The 21,769-nt window shown below is 40.9% G+C and overlaps 1 protein-coding gene across 2 annotated transcripts in view; it reads right to left on the bottom strand.

The window, feature by feature from the left end:
• Positions 1 to 21,769, bottom strand: part of LOC126297512 (protein inturned) — a 229,004-nt gene that overhangs the window by 97,575 nt on the left and 109,660 nt on the right. For both annotated transcript variants that reach the window (XM_049988398.1, XM_049988397.1), the window contains exon 10: positions 17,584 to 17,782. In XM_049988398.1, the coding sequence (XP_049844355.1) occupies positions 17,584 to 17,782 (199 nt within the window). The remainder of the gene's footprint in view (positions 1 to 17,583; positions 17,783 to 21,769) is intronic.

Genomic DNA, 21,769 nt, shown 5'->3' with positions numbered 1-21,769 from the left:
ATGCAAAACCATGCCTAACACCGACCATCTTGTCAAATTCCTGAACAAACCACTTTTTCCGCCACCATTTTTGAAAAAGCTTTGCTGGCAGGGTACAATAAGTTGGTAAATGCATCTAAGACAAGGCACCGCCATCTCATGGGAATGAAGGGGCAAATCTCATTGCTTTAAGTGTTGCGCCATACCCAGTGACTCGTATCATGCATTGGCAGGTCTTGAGACATAAGCCTGTCAATTCACGATTTGCACAACATCGTAGAAAGAGAGAATCTTTTTCTCGTTCTGCTGCAACTTCCACCCGTCAGTAGCAGTCACAGTGGTACAGATTTGAAACAAGTAGCCACCCACAATACTATCCTGACCTGTGATGCCCTGGATGTCCATTGAGAACTGGGCAATAAACTTGGCGTGTATACAATGGCATGGTAAATTAAGTTCCGTCACATGCTGAAATATAGATTTTTGCAGCTCATGGTCAGTAAAAATTTTAAAGAATTGTCCCTCTAGCCATGGCTGCAAATGCTTTACATCCAAACATATTGCAACAAGCTACCTGTCAAACACACTCCACTGTCATTGTTGAGAAGATTGGTTCTTCAAAAAGAAAGCCAAAGGCTTCGAGATTGTGGAGACATACTGTCGCAATACAGCACCCACAGCAGTTTGACTTGGGTAAAACGTCATGGCAGTGCTAGAAACAGGGAGTGCCAACAAAACAGAATTAGTTAATGCTGTTTTCAGGTCTTAAAATGAATTTTGATCTTCATGAGTCCAAGGAATCTTTTTGTTATCAAAAAGGTTTTTGTCCATTAGCAGTTTATTTATTGGTTCTTCTACGTCAGCTAAGTGTGACAAGTGTTGCCTGTAATAGTTTAACATTCTGAAGAAACTGCAATCTTCTAAAGCTTTAAAATGCTGGAGATACAGGCATCTACACAATATCATTGACCTTCTCGGGAAGAGGTCAAATGCTTGTGCAAGGGACTGCATACCTAGAAACTGTACCAACTCCTTGGCAAAGACACATTTATCCTGATCGGCCATGACTCCAGAGAACTCCAGCCTTTTGAACAGCATACATAAATGCCTGAAGTGTTCATCTTTGGTTTAAGAAAATACTCAAGACATCATCCATGGAACAGAATATGAATGAAAACCTGTGTAGCACCTCATGCACGGAACACTGCCACATCTGGGCAGCATTTCATAGTCTGAAAGGCACTGTATTATGTTCGAAGAGCCCAACCACAGTATTAGTGCTTATCATTTTTAGCCATGGTGATTTGTGAGAAAGCCTTTGCACAGCCTATTACACTGACAAAACAAGTAGCCACCACATTGTTGTTAAAGTTGAAAACATTGTAAACTCGGTACCTGTCTGCAATGGTGTGAGCATTTAAGCCTCTATGAATGCTGCACATTCTCTATGACCCATCCACCTCCTTTACCATCTGCAGATTGGTTGGTTGGTTGGTTGTTTTGGGGAAGGAGACCAGACAGTGTGGTCATTGGTCTCATCGGATTAGGGAAGGAAGTCGGCTGTGCCCTTTCAGAGGAACTATCCTGGCATTTGCCTGGAGTGATTTAGGGAAATCACGGAAAACCTAAATTAGGGTGGACAGATGCGGGATTGAACCGTCGTCCTCCCGAATGCGATCATCTGCAGAGGTGCTGCTCGTGCACTGTGAGATGTCATCATGGATCTACACTCCTGGAAATGGAAAAAAGAACACATTGACACCGGTGTGTCAGACCCACCATACTTGCTCTGGACACTGCGAGAGGGATGTACAAGCAATGATCACACGCACGGCACAGCGGACACACCAGGAACCGTGGTGTTGGCTGTCGAATGGCGGTAGCTGCGCAGCATTTGTGCACCGCTGCCGTCAGTGTCAGCCAGTTTGCCGTGGCATACGGAGCTCCATCGCAGTCCTTAACACTGGTAGCATGCGTGGACGTGAACCGTATGTGCAGTTGACAGACTTTGAGCAAGGGCGTATAGTGGGCATGCGGGAGGCAGGGTGGACGTACCGCCGAATTGCTCAACACGTGGGGCGTGAGGTCTTCACAGTACATCGATGTTGTCACCAGTGGTCGGCGGAAGGTGCACGTGCCCGTCGACCTGGGACCGGACTGCAGCGACGCACGGATGCACGCCAGGACCATAGGATCCTACGCAGTGCCGTAGGGGACCGCATCGCCACTTCCCAGCAAATTCCTGGGGTATCGGCGAGGACCATTCGCAACCCTCTCCATGAAGCTGGGCTACGGTCCCGCACACCGTTAGGCCGTCTTCCGCTCACGCCCCAACATCGTGCAGCCCGCCTCCAGTGGTGTCGCGACAGGCGTGAATGGAGGGACGAATGGAGACGTGTCGTCTTCAGCAATGAGAGTCGCTTCTGCCTTGGTGCCAACGATGGTCGTATGCGTGTTTGGCGCCGTGCAGGTGAGTGCCACAATCAGGACTGCATACGACCGAGGCACACAGGGCCAACACCCGGCATCATGGTGAGGGGAGCGATCTCCTACACTGGCCGTACACCTCTGGTGATCGTCGAGGGGACATTGAATAGTGCACGGTACATCCAAACCGTCATCGAACCCATCGTTCTACCATTCCTAGACCGGCAAGGGAACTTGCTGTTCCAACAGGACAATGCACGTCTGCATGTATCCCGTGCCACCCGACGTGCTCTAGAAGGTGTAAGTCAACTACCCTGGCCAGCAAGATCTCCGGATCTGTCCCCCATTGAGCATGTTTGGGGCTGGATGAAGCGTCATCTCACGCGGTCTGCATGTCCAGCACGAACGCTGGTCCAACTGAGGCGCCAGGTGGAAATGGCATGGCAAGCCGTTCCACAGGACTACATCCAGCATCTCTACGATCGTCTCCATGGGAGAATAGCAGCCTGCATTGCTGCGAAAGGTGGATATACACTGTACTATTGCCGACATTGTGCATGCTCTGTTGCCTGTGTCTATGTGCCTGTGGTTCTGTCAGTGTGATCATGTGATGTATCTGACCCCAGGAATGTGTCAATAAAGTTTCCCCTTCCTGGGACAATGAATTCATGGTGTTCTTATTTCAATTTCCAGGAGTGTATTAGAAATCATCTTCTCAAACTCCAACTGAGCAACATGTAACTTATCAGGAGGTAACTGCTGAGCTCTGGCAGCCAAGGTTGCCCTGGTGTTGTTGTGTTATGGTGCTCAGTTGAATGTTTTCTTTTGCTCTTCACCAGTATTGGGTCTGTTAGCACTATGAATTCTAGCAGCAGTTACTGACTGAGATCACCGCCCATCTTTGCTGTGGCCTTGACATTAGTAGTGGGGGAAACAGCGGTGTAGTATAAGCATGCAACAGATCAAGTGTTTTCTTCAACTCATTTTGCGCAGCAGACACTTTACTCTTCAGTTTGCATTGTTGTAATATGGCAAACTGTTCTTCACCATTTCATATACTGACTTTACACATCTTTGCCTTAAGTACCTTGCATGTCTCTCTCAACTTTGAAGCTTCCATCAGTTCATGTGATTTAGAATGTGAGGTCTTCCTGTATGTGTATCAAGCACTTAGGTTGTTGTTACAGAGTATTCTATACCTGGCACAGAAGACACAAACAACCCAGAGTTCTTCCCACAACGCAGATCAACGGTATCGCACAACATGCAGCCCGACACATCAGAGAGGAGAGGCATTTTGATTAAGCAAGTGTTTAACATATTCAGCACCACAAAAAAAAAATGATAGAGTAAATTGGACACTAAAAATGGACCACTCACAATTGCAATAATAAATGTCCAAGTAAGGTGGAAATTTTCAGCCCTCTCTAACATCAACCCCCTCTTCTAAAATGTCTCAACTGCCACATTTTCAGAAGCTGTGAGAAACAGAACTGTTTTAAATGAGCAGCGCTCGTTTGGCCTCTTTGGATATACACTTATCTTGGATCCTGTGTCGATTACGAATAGGTCACCAGATTTCCTTGTTCATTACAAACAGTCTAGTTGAGCCTGCAACTGCTGACACCATTGCATTCCTGAAGTGTTTTGAGTGTCCTGGATGAGTGCATGAACCTACTGGCACTTGTCGTTTGAGTTGGGTAGAGCCATGGGCTCGTGCACTGTCTTGTTGCCTCCCAAAGTGTCTGTCATACTAATGCCATTTTAAATTTGTCATTTACTATTACAGCCTTCAAAACTGCTGTTATTTTCCTGTCTCTGTGACTAACATTCATCCTTGATCTCTTCATTCACCAGTTGACTCATAGAAGGCTTTGCCCACAGTTCTTGTGTCTGGGGTGATGCAGTGCATGAGTCCAGACTCCCTGACACTGCAAGTGTGTGACTGCATGGTTCGGGTTTCCTGCCATAATCTCTTTATCTGCTCACATGAATTGTTGTCTGTACATGCAATCGAGACAGTAACTGCTTTGCATGCCACATCATCAAAGGAAGCTCTGTGAAGGCAGACAGAATATCCCTAATATTTTGCAGCAATCTTCAGAGTCAAAAAATCTTCAGAGATTGCTCTCAGACAGGAGCTCATTGCTCATTATCACACAAAGCAAACAAAGTGCTTGTGAAGGGGAACCACTGGCACAGCATCACTTTCAATCATTCTGTGTAGCCGACACTCAGGTGGTAACACAAAATGTTGGAGCACTGCCTCTTTAACAATAGTGTATGACTGATAGTGTAAAAGATTGCATAATTGCTCGATGAGCCTTTGTGAGCCAAAATGTTGGAATTCTGATGTTATTCCTGCCGCCATTGCCTGTGTAGTTGTAGTAGTTGTTGTTTGATACAGTTGGTGCTGGCACAATTCTGCTAGCTAACGGCAAACTCCGGTGCTCCTCCTTCACCTGGCATAACACTGTTAGCTAATGGTAAACTCTGTAAACTCTGGTGCTCCTCCTTCACTGCTGTGTTAGTGTTTCATGTGCACACACAGAAAATCAGTTTGCAAAGCATTCAGTACAGGATCACCACTGCAGGAATGGTTGACACCACTTCAATGATGTATATAGTTTATAAGCAGTTAACACTTTACTTGTATTAAATGCACTATGCGAAGAGTAAAATACTTTGACCACACAATGAAACTTGATCTGCACCAAGTACCAAATAGCATAACATACAAAGACAATTCTGCATATGTCTTGATATCACAGAGGAATTGTTTGCATTTGACGTGTGTCATCTCTATGGAGATCATCACAAGAGCATTAAGGAGAGTTAGGAGGGACACAGGAAAGTAGCAGACTATATGGAAATTTCTGCACTAGTCTGCAAATATCCAGATAACTGTGCATAAGACCGTGAAATATGATCAAAATGTAAACATCACAGTAATAATGTACACAAGTATTTGTCACCAGCTCCATGCATCTTGCAATTCCCTGGGAAGAACCTTGCAAGATAATATTTTTGCAAACAACAACTGGGAGTACCCATGTTTATACTAGTTTTTTTTTCAGATCTTCTTTTAAAACTTTTTTAGTGCGTGGAGGGATACTGATGTCTTCTTCCGAGTTTGCGTTGTGTGTTCAGCCTAGTTCAGGTTAAACTCTATACTCTTTGCTAAGGAACAGAAAATTTAGTTTGCCCCATTTAGGACTACAGTGGGAGGGGTTGTTAAGAGCTGATGCTAATAGGTCTAGAATGACCAAGCGAGTCTCCATAGGATTTTGTGGACTGAGTTTTAACACTACATTCTATTCACCCTCCCCCCCTTCCCTCTCCTCCTCCTACAGCCAACCTGGACCTTGTCATGACTGTTTAGCTTCTGTGCCTCAATGGTACAAATAGCCATATGGTACCTGAAGAGATGTGGCAGCCTCTTTAGTAGTTGCAGAGGCAACAATTTGGAGATTGACTGATCAGGTGTGGCAACATTTGTCAACAAGGCCTTGCTATGTCAGTACTGCAAACAGTTGAAAGCAAGCAGAAAATACAGCCATTACATATCCTGAGGACATGCACATTTGCTGTGTGACTTAATGGTGAGTTAATTAGTGCTTCACTCTGGACGGCAGCTACTCAGGTGGATAGCATTACCACGAAACATGAAACTGCCATTCTGTGGATTGGAATGTGGCATGTTAATTCCCATTATTGGTTACAGAAGTTAAAAAGAGAAATGGATGTTGACATTATAGATAGTGGGAATTAGTGACCTGTGGTGGCAGGCAGAAGAGAACTACTGTTAAGGTGAGTACAGGGTTATCAAGACAAAATCAAATAGGGGTAACACAAGAGTAGGTCTAATAATGCATAACAAAATTGGAATCCAGGTAAGCTACTATGAACAGCATGATGACTGCATTATCACTGGCAATGTAGATAAAAAGCTGACCCTCAGAATAATAGTTTACACGTGTAGTTGCTCTGCAGGCAAAGAAATAACTGAAACACTGTATGATGAAACAAAATAAATTATTCAGATAGTTAAAGAAGACAAAAATTTAGTTGTGATGGAAGACTGAAAGTTGATATTATGAAAAGACAATAAAGAAAAATAGTAGCAGAACATGGACTGGAGGAAAAGAATAAAAGAGGAGCCGTCAAGTAGAATTTTGCACAGAGTACAGTTTATTCATTGCTGTTATATTGTTTAAGAATCATTAGAGAATTTTGTATAAGCAGAAGAGACCTACAGATATGAGAAGGTTACAGATAGCTTACATAATGGTATGTAACAGTTCAAACTTGAGCAGCCGGGAGAGCAGCCCAGCCAAGTCATGAAACCAGGCCGCAGTCTGCCAGCCAATGCCCTGCCAGCTCAGCAGCATCAGAAGACACAGTCTCTGCAGATGGTGCTTCCACATGAAGGGTGTCATGTAGATTCCTGTTGCACAAAAACTGACCCACTGATTATGGCATGCCAGGCAATCAATCCCACTCCAGACATTTCAATGCAGTCTCAATACAGGGGGCCTACCCCAACTACCAGCACATGGAAACAGGATTTAAATGACCAGAATTAGCCCATCAACAAGTCTGATGATACGCAGGCTGTATAAGTTGTCATCACTTCTATGACAGTGCCTCCACCAAGCTGAGAACCAATGACCGCTGACTGAGTGTCCAACCTGAGAACAGGAACACTGCCTCATTGCCGCACCGCCAGCCCACAGCCATCAGCCGTCATCTGCAATCATACTGCAGGAGCTGGGCTGCCTTTACCATTCATGGGAAATGCCTGTATCAGTGTGGCCATACCAGTGTGCTGGGCTCCTAAGATCACCTCCCGTCATCTGCAGTCAATCTGTTTCACATGTGCTGAATCACATTTGTTCATGTTCATCAATAAAGTGTTCTATCAACTGATTGGCTGCCTTCTTCACCTGCTCCACAGCCAACTTCCAGCAGAGAACTAGTCATCCATTCCTACTCTATAGTGAACCACATTATAATATTGGTGTCAGAATATGTGCTGGAGCCTTCATCTACATCTACATCTACATCACTACTCTGCAATTCACATTTAAGTGCTTGGCAGAGGGTTCATCGAACCACAATCATACTATCTCTCTACTATTCCACTCCCGAACAGCGAGCGGGAAAAACGAACACCTAAACCTTTCTGTTCGAGCTCTGATTTCTCTTATTTTATTTTGATGATCATTCCTACCTATGTAGGTTGGGCTCAACAAAATATTTTCGCATTCGGAAGAGAAAGTTGGTGACTGAAATTTCGTAAAAAGGTCTCGCCGCGACGAAAAACGTCTATGCTGTAATGACTTCCATCCCAACTCGTGTATCATATCTGCCACACTCTCTCCCCTATAACGCGATAATACAAAACGAGCTGCCCTTCTTTGCACCCTCTCGATGTCCTCCGTCAATCCCACCTGGTAAGGATCCCACACCTTGAAGAGATGTAGGTGCATCAGCAATGGAATTCAGTGCAAGTTTTCAAGTAGGTGCCAGCAACAAGCGTGCTACTCTTTTCCTTTCTATTTTGGGTATACTATAGCCTTGTGTTGGTAGTTCTGGGTGAAATGGCTGTTGTTGAGAAAGCAACAACCCAGAAGACAATTCAGCATCTACTAAACATGGTAGCTATGATTAGAGCTGCAATGAAGTTTTGCGTAGAGAAGTGAAGCATTAGAAGGGTGAAGGACGGGAAGGGTCATCTTTGGGCATGTTCTCACCTATCCTTGATGTTGGTACAGCCTCATTGGTGGTACCTTTTTCTGGCAAATCTGGGGAAGATATTTTTGTATTCATGGATAATTTGCTTAGGACCACAAAATTGGGGATCTGGAGTGTTGAACAATTGTTACGTGTTAGTAGGTGATGCCAGGATATACATGATGTGCAGCAAGAAATTGTGGCACACTCATTCCTTTGCAGACTTTTGGGAAGGGTTAGTGGATCATTACAGGAAGAAGAATACCTCACATTATTATTGTGAACAACTTAATGATGCAGTGCAGAAGCAGTAAGAAGCAATAGAAGGTTTTGCGGGCTGCATCAGGCAAATCAGTGTCAATACATAAGAATTAACAAATGATACTTGAGCCAATAAAGCCATTTGTAGATGGCAGAACAATGGGCACTTGATGCATTTCTGTGAGGCTTGCCATCTGAAATGTCATGGAAAGTAGGGATGGGGTTTCTGAGAACCCTGGATGAGGCAGTGGCAATTGCAGTAGCTTTGATTGATCTTGATTCTGTAACTAGACTAAGGGAGAAGTATGTAGTGTTTAATGCAGAGATTACATGTTGTTGGTGTGGCACACTGGGATACATTCAGTGTTTCTGTATGGAATGTTAAAGTGGGGCACTCTGTTCAAAAATTCCACACACGCACAGATGGTGGAATCGGTGTAACATGCATGTCCCTGCATTAAACAGTACAGGGGTTGTTTTTGGTAGGAAAATGCCCTCACCTATTGAATTACATCAACCTACTCCATGGGAGGGTATATCTTCTATTTTGGGACTTTACTAAAAGGCTGAAAAGGGTATGGTGAGAGGTAAAAAAAATGAAAATAAAGGCCCTAGAAAGGCAGGAAAACACTCACAATAAAAAATCAAAACTATCAAAACATTAGGTCGAGCAGTGGTTTATGTTATCTAACCCTCACTTCCAAAGTGAAAAACAAAGAAGTTCTTTCCCCAATACCAATGACCTTACACGGTAATCAAAACGATATCCCCCGTTAATGTTGAAAAGCAATTCACCAGCTAAACCACGGTTGCCCATATAAGCAGAATCCACCCATTTCAAGGTGAACTCGAAGCACTGCCTCAATTGCCGGCCACACCTTCTGAAAGGGGGAGGGAATTGGGTAAGGAAAGCAGAAGAAAGAAAAGTAGAAACAAATCAGTGACACACAGTGTATCTGAGATTGTTCCACCATATCCATACACCTTAAGACCACAAGGTGGTCTCATAAGCTGGATGTCTGTAATTACTTATCAGTTATTGAGTATTATGGTTATATTTATGTTGCATTATTTCTATGAGAAAGGTCCGTGGGAAACATTTGCATATATGAAACTTCCTGGCAGATTAAAACTGCGTGCCTGACCGAGACTTGAACTCGGGACCTTTGCCTTTCGTGGGCAAGTGCTCTACCATCTGAGCTACCGAAGCACGACTCACGCCCGGTACTCACAGCTTTACTTCTGCCAGAATCTCGTCTCCTACCTTCCAAACTTTACAGAAGCTCTCCTGCGGAACTTGCAGAACTAGCATTCCTGAAAGAAAGGATACTGCGGAGACATGGCTTAGCCACAGCCTGGGGGATGTTTCCAGAATGAGATTTTCACTCTGCAGCAGAGAGTCTCGGTTGGGCACACAGTTTTAATCTGCCAGGAAGTTACATATCAGCGCACACTCCACTGCAGAGTGAAAATCTGGTACACAAAACACTACTGGTATAACCCAATAGAAAGTCTCATAACCTTTTCACCTCCACAAAGCTATTATAGTGCAGAAGCAGGCAAGTCACCATTTGCCCCACAAAGCAAAAACACATTGTACCTGAATCATGTGAATATACTCTGCTTCGCTCTAAAAAGCCTGCAACTAACTGTCCCAGGGAGGTCATGACATGTGAACCCAAATTTTTCCAGAGGAGAGGATCACACTGGCTGTACTTAGCCCCAATACTGACAGTAGTGATGGACAAAGCAGATATGACTGGAGGAGAAATGTAAAGCTGTAGAGTTATGCATGACTATGGGAAGGATAGAGGTCACGAACAGAAAAATTAGAGAGGCTTTTGGAAAAAAACAGAAGCAGTTGTGTGAATATTAAAATCTCAAATGGGAAGCAAGCAGCAAGGAAATAAGGAAAGGCTGAAAGGTGGAAGCAAATGCTAGAGAAACAGTTATTATCGAAAGGGAAGAAGAAGCAGATGAAAATGAGATGAGGGCTGTGATACTGTGAGAAGAATTACACAATGGAGCGAAAGACGTAAATTGAAATGAGACCCATGAGCAGATGACAGTCCCTCAAATTACTGAGATTCTTGGGAGAGCCAGCCATGGCAAAACTAATCCACGTGATGTGCAAGATATATGAGAAAGGCAAAATAGCCTCAGCCTTCATGAAGAATGTAATAATAACAGTCCCATAGAATTCCAGGTGCTGACAGGTGTGAATATTGCCAAACCATCAGTTTAGTCAGTCATGACTACATTTCTGTACAAGAAAAAAGTGTTAGAAGCCTGATGCATTTGTCAGAGATGGCAAAGGACTTGGAGGAGAGTTGGAGAGAATGGGTAGTCATGGAAAGAGATTATAAGATGAACATCAACAAAAGTAAAACAAGGGTAATAGAATGTATATGAATTAATTGCACAATACTGGTGGAATTAGATTAAGAAATGACACACTAAAAGTAGTAGATGAGTATAATTATTTAATAACAGGTGACATAGAGAGGATATATAAAATGTAGACTGGCAACAACAAGAACAACATATCTGCAAAAGAGAAATCAGAATATAAATAAATATTAGGAAGCCTTTTTTGAAGGAACTTGTCTGAACTGAAGTCTTGTACAGAAGTGGAATGTGTTCGGTTAACAGTCCAGCAAAGAAGAGACTAGAAGAACTTGAAATATGGTGCTACAGGAGAATGCTGATAAGTAGATGGGTACAACAGATAACTACAAGGGGGTATCCAAAAAGAAATCAGAATAACTTTGCTGTGAGCGGAGCTTGTGAAGTTTGCATTTCTGCCACTCGGTGTGTATAGCGCAACTCATTACCAGTTCAGTGCCATCTGTGTTGTTGACCTGCCTTATTCTGTTCATCCGCATTGATTGTTTTTGCTAGTGCTGTTTTGTTCCTGTTTCATTTTTTATGATGGCTAGTTTAAGTGAATAATGTGCAGCTGTGAAAGTTTGTTTTCTACTTGGTAAAAATGTTGCTGAAGGTGATTTAATGTTGAAAACAGCTTACTGTTGAAAACAGCTTACCAAGATAATACTATGCGAAAAACTCAAGTGTATGAGTTGTTTGCTCGACTTAAAAATGGTGACACGTCAATTGATGACAAAGTTCATTCTGAACATGCATCAACTGCCTGAATTGATGAAATATTGAAAAAAATTGAGAGCTTGTGCTCACAGTCAAACAAAATTTTTATTTGGAAGTTTTAAGAAGATTGTGCAACAGTGTTCATCAAAAAAGACCTGATTTATGACAGACAGGGGACCAGTTCTTCCACCATAAGAACACATCTCAACACACAGCCATCTCAGTTAGGCAGTTTTTGACAAAAAAGGCATGGTTCCACTGCCCCACCTGACTTGGCTCCATGCAACTTTTTCTTATTAACACACATGAAAAGGGGCACAAAAGGGCACTGATTTGACAAAATTGATGAAGTCAAGGAAAAAACAAGGGAGGAGCAGTCAGCCATTTCTAAAGATGACTACAAAAAATGTTTCAAACAGTGGAAGTGCCAATGTGACAAATCTATTAGTTGTGATGGCCAGTATTTTGGAGGGCATAAGGTTTTTCTATAGACAATTTGAAAATATACAGCTTTTAAAAAATAATTCCTGTTTTTTGTACCCCCTCGTAATGAGGATGTACTGAATCACATTGGGGAGAAAAGAAATGTATGGAAAAGTTGACTAAAAGAAGGGATAAGTCAATATGACACATCTGGAAGCATCAAAGAGTCATGGATTTGGTAATGGGAGAAAGTGTTGGGGGTAAAAACTGTAGCAGGAAACCAATGTTTGACTACAGTAATCAGGTTCAAATGGATTGTAGGCTGAAACTGTTATGCACAGATGAAGAATCTTGCACAGGATAGACTAGCATGGTGGACTCCTATTGTCAATACTGTGGCGAGCAAAATGTAATGAAGACTAGATCCATTCATTTAAGACAAATTGCTGATAGGTAAACTTGCAGAACAGAGCCATGATTAAAAATTTGTCTGCATCTAAAAAGAAAAATATTTTATAGTGACAGGATATTCCAAGTTTTTAAAGGGGGTGGATCAGTGATAAAAAATTGTTGCTGCTAACATGATTAGTTGCGGCACTGTCCAAATTACTATGTGCAATGTATCAGGTGGCAGCATCTCACTGGTGTGAAGGCAGGGCAACACAGTGTAGGGCAAAGTAAAAGGAGCCCACACGAGCAACAAAGAGAGGCTAGCTGGCTGGCAGAACAGAAGCTATCCATGTGGACAGTGTGACATCATGCACTCGACTAGGAGCACTGGGTCACTACATTACAAGTGAGAATAATACACAATTTTATTATGTACTAATACTTAATTGTACAAACAGCCAAAATTAGGCAGAATGCTATGCTATAATAGAATCTCCAAAAAGTCATTATCATTTTGCACTTAGATTACATAACCTAACAAACATTACATTCAATGAAAAAGAGTAGTTATTACAAAAAGGTTTATCCTACAATTTCCAAACAACATGCTCTCTGGAGACAAACAGATAGCATAATAGCTCATATGGTGGCCTCTTCGGATGGTACTTGAGTATCTACTGCAGAGTGCAGTGAAGTTGTGGTCAAAATTAACCACCTTATCTCTACACATGAAGAGGAGGGAAAACCAAAAGCAGAGAAGGAAAACTCAGACTGTGTCACTATAAGATCAATTAATAGTAAGTTATCAGAGAGTCAAGCACTCATAGTTCAGGCCGACACGAGCAAACCGTGGTATCAGAGGCAGACTACAGAAGTAAATTTCAAAAATTTTTCAGCAGAATAATATAACGAAAAATAAATATGATTTAACTGCAAAATATGGGACAAATCTGAAAAAGGTTTTTAGTAAATTGGAAATGATTCCTAATAAAATTCAAAAGAAATGAAGTTTACCCATGCACCCAGCTGTGCCTAAATCATGTGGCACTATAAAGTTTCACAGACTAGGTAAACCACTATTGTTGAATGCTAGTGGGGGCACAGGTTGTGAAGTAGAAAAGTTGCTGGTTGAGTATTTGAATAAGCATTTCCAGCATCCTACCAATATCAGCATAAAAAATAGGAAACAGCTTATAAACAGTGTGTTCATAGCAACAACAACGGATTATCGCAGAGAATCTGTATACCTTTATGGAGAGACCATCTGCTCTTTTAAATTTGTGGATGATTTTTATTCACAACAAGAAGACTTAGCCATGAGCTGGCTCACCACTTGTCTATTGCATAGTAAATATTTAATGATGAACTTTGAGAAAGAATTTATGACAAAATTCCCTCAACGTTTGAGAAGACAAATTTTATGGACTAGATATGTTGACGATACATGATGGTAATAATGTTGAAAGCGAACAGTTTCTCTGGGATTTAAATAGATTGAACCAAAAGATCCAGTTTATTGGCCAGTGCACTGACAATGACACTTTACCATTTTTTGACCTCCACAAGTGATCATAAAGTATGGAAATATAGGCTTCAATATTTACCAAAAGCCAACCACAACATATCTTGTTATATATAGGCAGTCATGTCACCTAGTGAAATATAAATCTGCCACATACAGAGCCATGTTAAATGATATATACGAAGTGCCCCTTACTAGCAAAGCTCAAATGGCCGAATATGAGGTTATACAGTATATAGTGTATCAAAGGAGTTACTGTCCAGAATTTGTTAATACAGTTAATAGAAGTATACTCAAAAAGAAAAATCCTCCTTCCCATAGTGGATTACAGGCAGATTTTATAACACTTAGACCAGCCAAGCAGATAAAGGTTTTTTTTTTTTTTTTTTTTTTTTTTTTTTAGAATACTGTACCTGGGTGCAGTGACCAAAAAAATTAAGATAGATATGAGACCTAAAAACATCATTCCAGTATATCTTACCTTTTTGTATCTAGGTAGAAAACTCAGGCACAAGGAAAAAGCTGTGGTAAATAAATATAATGAAGTGGGTGTATACTGTGTTACATGCAATGATTTCCCTATGAAACATATAGGGCAAACCGGTAGGTCATTTCAAATATGATTTCAGGAACATCTTAACTTAAATAATCCCCAATTTGCATTAACAACACACTTGAGCAAAGGCAGGCACAACATCATGAGCCCATCAAAAAATTTAAAAATACTTCATAAAAAGAAAAAAAACATATTTTGAATATATTTCAGGAAGTAGAAATTTTTAGAGGTAAAAAAAAAGAAAATGCACAGTTCATGTTGAATAACCAATTACAATTAAAGCACCATAGCATTTTGGATAATTTTGACTGTTTGTACATTTAGGTTCTAATACATAATACAATTCTGTATTATTCTTGCTTGTGAAGGTAGCGGCCCAGTGCTCCTAGTCATGGGTGTATGATGTACACTGTCCACATTAATAGCTTTTGTTCTGCCAGCCAGATAGTCTTTCTCTGTAATTCATTCAGGCTACTTTTACTTTGCCCAACACTGGGTTGCTTTGCTGTCACACCGGTAAGACAATGCCGCACGATACATTCCACACAGTAATTTGCACAGTGCTGTGACTAATTGTGTTAGCAGCGACAATTTTTTATCATCAGCCTGGCCGCTTTAAAAATGTTTTCTTTTGTGATGTAGGCAAATTTTAAAACATGGCTCTCTAACTGCAAGTTTCACCTATCAGCAGTTTGTCCTAAACAAATGGAGCACATCTTCATTACCTTTCACTTGCAACAGCATCAACAATATTCACGGAATAATAAATTTTCATTAGGAACAATGGGTATGCCTACAATCTTTTAACGCATGGAGACACTGTTTTTTACTTTTCACAATGTAGGCTACATGAAACCAGTTGTGTTTTAATAAACAACAATTTTACCAGTGTTGGTGGAATTCTTCCTAACACCCTACCCTTCGTTTTGATTAAAAGCCTAACAGCACAATTTGTGTTTGTTAAAATGATAACAATGGTGTGTAGCCATTGTGTGACACCCTTGGTTTTAATTAAAAGCCTAACAGCACAGTTTGGATTTCTTGTGTTTTTAAAGCATCTATCAATGCTCAATCTAACGTATATATTTTTCCTATCTCATGTCCAGAAGAGCTGCTGGTGAAGTTATCAGGGGGACAGTTGTATTCTAAGACAGACTTAGCTGACTCTTGCCTGTTACTACCCTCAGAAGAAGAATGAGTGCCTTTTATGAAAATAAATATGCCTTTCAGGTTATGTCAGCATCTATGACTACATCAACATGACCACTCTGCAGTTCACATGCAAGTGTTTGGCAGAGGGTTCACAGAACCACTTTGAAGTTGTTTCTACTTCACTCTAGAATAGACTGTGAAAAAATGAACTCCTAAATCATTCTGTGCAAGCTCTGATTTCTCTTATTTTATTATGACAGTTTTTTCTCCCTAGGTAGGTGGGAGCCAACAAAATATTTTTGCAATCAGAGGAGAAAGTTGGTGATTGAAATTTTGAGAAAAGTTCTCATCAAAACAAAAACAAAGGAATTTATTCTAATGACTGGCACACCAACCCATGTATTGTATCTGTGACACTCTCCCCCTATTTCACAATAATACAAAACATGCTGCTCTTCCTTGAACTTTTTTAATGTCTTCCAACAATCCTATTAGGTGAGGAACCCATACCATGCAGCAATACTACAAAAGAGGACATACAAACATAATGTAGGCAGTATCCTTAGTAGATATGTTGCATTATCTCAGTGTTCTGTTAACCCTCAAGCGGGCGCTGCCATTTTTCATAACATGAGTGGGCACGCGATGCACTTTGTACACATAAAAAAAAATAGGTTTCCTTATGTTACTAAGGTAAGTCAAGTATGATCAAAATAACAGTTTAATCTTGGTTCATTTAAACAGGAATAAAATAAACTTACATAATATGAGTTTAACTACTGTTTTATTAAACAATAATGAAATAAATTTTCACTATGACTCTCTGTTGCCAAGGACAGGTGTTAAAGAGACAGAAATGACACATTCGAAGCATTAAGCATTGCAGTTGCATCAGATATCAGTCAGCTGCTTATTCAATCACAAATTATCTTTTAGACAACTGTCTCAATGTGGGATTACGTTGCTAGTTCGTAACTGGGGTCACTTTTTTTTAACTGATCATAAATTTTTTATCGCCAATCTCTCTTTGTATGTTATATTACTGCTGCTCCCTTGGATGTATGACAATGCAATTTATCACTGTGTTACCTGAAGCAACACTGAAGGAATAGGTATAGGTTTGCAGTTGTGAAAAAAAATGGAACCTCACAAAATGATTTTATTTTTGGTTGGCGCACTTTATACACAGGCGCGCCTGCTCGAGGGTTAATAAAACACAGTAATTGGTTTGCCTTCCCCTACAACATATCTTACATAATACACATGCCATGACACATCTTAAAAAGGCAAAATAAAAAAGAAAAGTTTTTTCCCCAAAGAATGTTTAAGGCTGTGATGAGGATGTACCTTGCAATCTCAGTGTTGGTGCATTACTTTGAAAAAAATTCTTGAAAATAAATGACAGATTGCTCTGGAGTTAACCCACTCAGAAATGTGCTGCTCCTAGCACAAAGACATTGCAGTAGCCCCTCTTGAAGAAGAATGGCACTACCTGACAATTTGTCTCTACAATGACATTATCACAACTATCCACAAGTAACTGCATAAGCTTGTTTTTAACAGCTTACCTTTTTTCACTAAATATATACACACCCATTGATGATGCTTATGAAAATTATGAAAACAAATCTTGTGCCAACAAATGAAAAATTAAGTTGCTACTTACAGACGATTCTCTTAGCTTTATCATTGTATTTTGAATTCAAAAAAAGATACCACCATAACTGTATAACATTGCTGGTTCCAAGCAAAAAAACATACCGTGGCCTACTAATGTTTGGCAGCTTACATTTCACAATCTTGGCTGCAGGTTTTTATAATGGTCAATCACATATTGCACGAAAGTGAATTACTACTCACTGGCATCAGCCTACTGATACACATTTTACACTTTTCAATCCACCTGGAAGTCATAAGCTGTAAGGTTTACAATGAACTAACAATTAACTAACATATTTTTACATGTATTTATTTAACGAGCAAACTAAAAATGCTGGCAATGTAAAGAACAATTAACACCTATTGCAATGACCTGTATATGATGAGGCACCGTCAACCAATGTGCTACAGTAAGCAGTTCTTCAAATTTTGCTGAAATCATGCATGGATTTTCATCCTGCAACATTGGGGAAGCTCTCTCAGCTGGCCACTTGCCACCGGTGAGAATGCGCATGAAGAACAGTGCGAAGAAATCATCCAAGGCCTGAAGATTAGCTTCATCTGAGAAGGCTCTGAAATATAAAATGATAACAGAACCTATCATAAAAATTAAGATAAACTTTGAAATGAAGAAAAAATTTGTTTCATTAGTAGAACTGATTTTATTCTTGTTAGTGACAATGAATGACGTATCTTACTTTGAAAGACATGTGATATAATGCTAACTGCCACCCGACTGGTATCTGCTGGAAATTCATATGCTATTCGAAAGGAATTGGCTATGGGCTGGCACTGGGTTTCACCCTCTCCCTTCCAACATCATCATTTTAAAACACGAACGTGGCTACACACACACAAATTATAATCACTAACATTCAACAAATACACTTAACACACAACTCTCACATTCAACTGCATCACCTCAGTATGTCAGGACCACCTGACATATTCCTGGGCTCCATATGGATGTCACGGTTACCAGAAACACATCACTCCTTATTGTCAATAATGTATGAACTGGAGTTGAACATGCATTCAGAGACCATGGACAGTACTTCAGAAGTTGCTGCTCCACAGGTGTTTACCAGGTGCAGCATCTCATATTATGACAGAACAGAGAACTTAACATCACACCTCGATGATTTCGCATGCCAGAGTGAGGCTTTTGGAGCATGTAAAGGACAAATCCACCCAAAACCCCAGGTGAGGGGGGTTCACAGATTGTGAAGTGCACGATCCTCACCTATGCCAGACTGTAGGAAATATTTTTACTATAGATTATTTCAAGACAAAGCTCTTGAGTGCAAATCATCACGAACCTGGTTAGTTCACACAGGAGATTCGTATAAACATAGCACTATTTGACCATAGGACAGACTCCCATATGGACTACACATGATGATAGAAGGGAGACGGTGAAGCCCAGTGCCAGCCCATAGCCAATTCCTCTCGAATAGCACCAAGGGTACCATTAGACAAGATGGACAGATGATGATAACCAGTTTCACATGCCCTCACTCCATGAGATGCTGTGGAGGGGTATCAAATTTAACCCAGGAAACTGTGGCACAAAGTCTGGGAAATAAGGAACTTTACATCGCCTGCTCTTTTCTCACATTGTAATAAGCCTACCTGGCATAGAGAAACATTTGAAACATATCAAAAGCAAAAAAAATCACCAGGTCTGGATGAAATCCCAGTTTGATTTTACAAATTGGCCCCTTACCTAGCTTGTATTTATTGTGAATCTCTCACCAGCACAAAGTCCCAAGCGACTAGAAAAAAGTGCAAGTGACTCCAGTATATAACAAAGGGGGAAAAAAACTGAGCTGCAAAATTACAGACCAATATCCCTAACTTCTGTTTGCTGCAGAATCCTTGGACATACTCTCAGTTCAAAAATAATAAATGTTCTTGAAACAGAGAAGTTTATAAGCATGGTTTTAGAAAGCATTGCTCGTGCAAAACTCAGCTAGCCCTTTTCTCACATGATATACTGCGAACTATGGATGAAGGACTACAGGCAAATTACATGTCTCTAGATTTCCGGAAAGCATTTGACACAATACCCCAATGCAGGCTGTTACTGAAGGTACAAGGATATGGAATAAGTTCACACATATGTGAGTGGCTTGAAGACTTCTTAAACAATCGAACCCTGTATGTTATCTTCGACAGCGAGTAATTATCAAAGGCAATGGTATTGTCAGGAGTGCCCCAGGGAAGTGTGACAGGACTGCTGTGGTGCTCTATATTCATAAATGATTTAGCAGACATGGTGGGCAGCAATCTGCAGTTGTTTTTTGATGATGTTATGGCATGTGGTAAGGTGTTGAAGTTGAGTGACTGTAGAAAGATACAAGACAACTTACACAAAATTTCCAGTTGGTGTGATGAATGGCAATTTAGTCCTAAACGTGGAAAAATGTGGGTTAATGTGGCTGAGTAGGGAGATCAGACCTGTAATGTTTGGATACAGTATTACTAGTGTCCTGCTTGACACAGTCAAGTTGTTTAAATATCTGGGCATAACATTGCAAAGCAATATGAGGAGGAATGAGCATATGAGAACTGTGGTAGGGAAGGTGAATGGTCAACTTTGGTTTACTGGGAGAATTTTAGGTAAGAGTGATTCACCAATAAAGAAGACCGCCTATAGGATGCTGGAGTGACCCATTCTGGACTATTGCTCGAGTGTTTGCAATCCATACCACACCAAATTGAAGGAAGACATAGGGAAAATTCAGAGGCAGGCTGCTAGATTTGTTACTGTTAGGCTCAAACAACATGTAAATGTCATGGAGATGCTTCAGGAACTCAAATGGGAATCCCTGGAGGGAAGGCATCATTCTTTTTGAGAAACATTATTAAGAAAATTTAGGGAATTGGTATTTGAAGCTGACTGCCGAATGATTCTACTGCCACCAACATACATTGCAAGTAAAGACCATGAAGACAAGATACAAGAAACTAGAGCTCATATGAAGGCATATAGACAGTCGTTTTTCCATCACTCTATTTGCGAGTGGAGCAGGAAAGGAAATGATAAGTAGTGGTGCAGGGCACCCTCCACCACACACACCTTACGGTGGTTTGCAAATTATCGATGTAGATGTAGAAACACAAGTGGCACCCTCATGTAGCCAAAGAGTGAGCCTGCCAGCAACAGCAATCTGTCCAACAACCATGATGCCTAATGGTGACCATGCTGCAGTTGGCAATGGCTCCGATGTATGTGTTTTCACACTGCTCTCTCATGGCAGCTGAGTCTATGCACCTAGTTTGATCTCAAGTAGATTCCTAATAGCAACCTCTGAATGGGGAATGTGTGTCATTGAGTGACTGTAGGAGGATACAGGATGACTTAGAATTTCTATTTGGTGTGGAGAAGGACAGCTTGCTCTCAATGTAGAATAATATAAGTTAATGCAGATGAGTACGAAGAACAACCTGTTATGTTTGAATACAGTATTAGTAATGTGCTTAGGCATAACGCTGCAAAGTGATACATGTACATCTCTACATTGGCATCCACATGGATACTCTGCAAACCATACTTAAGTGCCTGGCAGAGGGTTTATTGAACCTCCTTCACAATAATTCTATATTATTCCACTCTCAAACAGTGCATGGAAAAAACAAACACCTATATCTTTCCATGTGAGCTTTGATTTCCCTTATTTTATTATGATGATTGTTTCTCCCTAAGTAGGTCAGCATCAGAAAAATATTTTCGCATTCAGAGGTGAAAGTTGGTGATTGAAATTTTGTGAGAAGATCCCGTCTTAGTGGTAAATAGCTTTGTTTCAATGATGTCCATCCCGAATCCCATACAATGTCCATGAACTCCCCTCCCCTATTTCTCGATAATACAAAACATGCTGCTCTTTTCTCAATGTACTACATTAACCCTATCTGATAAGGATCCAACACCGCAAAGCAGTACTCCAAAGGAGGGCGAACAAGTGTAGTACATGCAGTCTCTTTAGCAGATCTGTTGCATCTTTTAAGTGTTCTGCCAATAAAATGCAGACTTTGGTTTGTCCTCCCCACAACATTTTCTGTGTGTTCATTCCAGGTTAAGTTGTTCTTTATTGTAATTCCTAGGTATTTAGTTGAATTAATGGCATTTAGATTTGATTGATTTACCATGTGACTCAAGTCTAACGGATTCCTTTTACCACTCATGTGGATGACTTCACAATTCTCATTATTTAGGGACAATTGCCAATTTTTGCACCATATGCACACATCAAAAAAAGTTTTGCATCACCTCGGTTCCAAGAGTTACAGAACCTGTACAGAAAACTGAAATAGAGATCAAAATAAACATCATTTCTGCCCTTTTTGTTGCTCATGAAAACCACACACTGCATGTCGTATCACCATACAGCAAGACATTCAGAGGTGGTGGTGCAGATTGCTGCACACATTGGTGCCTCTAATACCCAGTAGCACGTTCTCTTGCATTGATGCATGCCTGTATTCGTTGCGGCATACTATTCACAAGTTCATCACAGCACTGTTGGTCCAGATTGTTCCACTCCTCAATGGCGATT

This window comes from Schistocerca gregaria, chromosome X, assembly GCF_023897955.1.
Source record: "Schistocerca gregaria isolate iqSchGreg1 chromosome X, iqSchGreg1.2, whole genome shotgun sequence".
Classification (NCBI taxonomy): Eukaryota; Metazoa; Arthropoda; class Insecta; order Orthoptera; family Acrididae; genus Schistocerca; species Schistocerca gregaria.
Note: the sequence above shows the minus strand (reverse complement) of the source record. Positions and strands in the feature narration are given on the sequence as shown.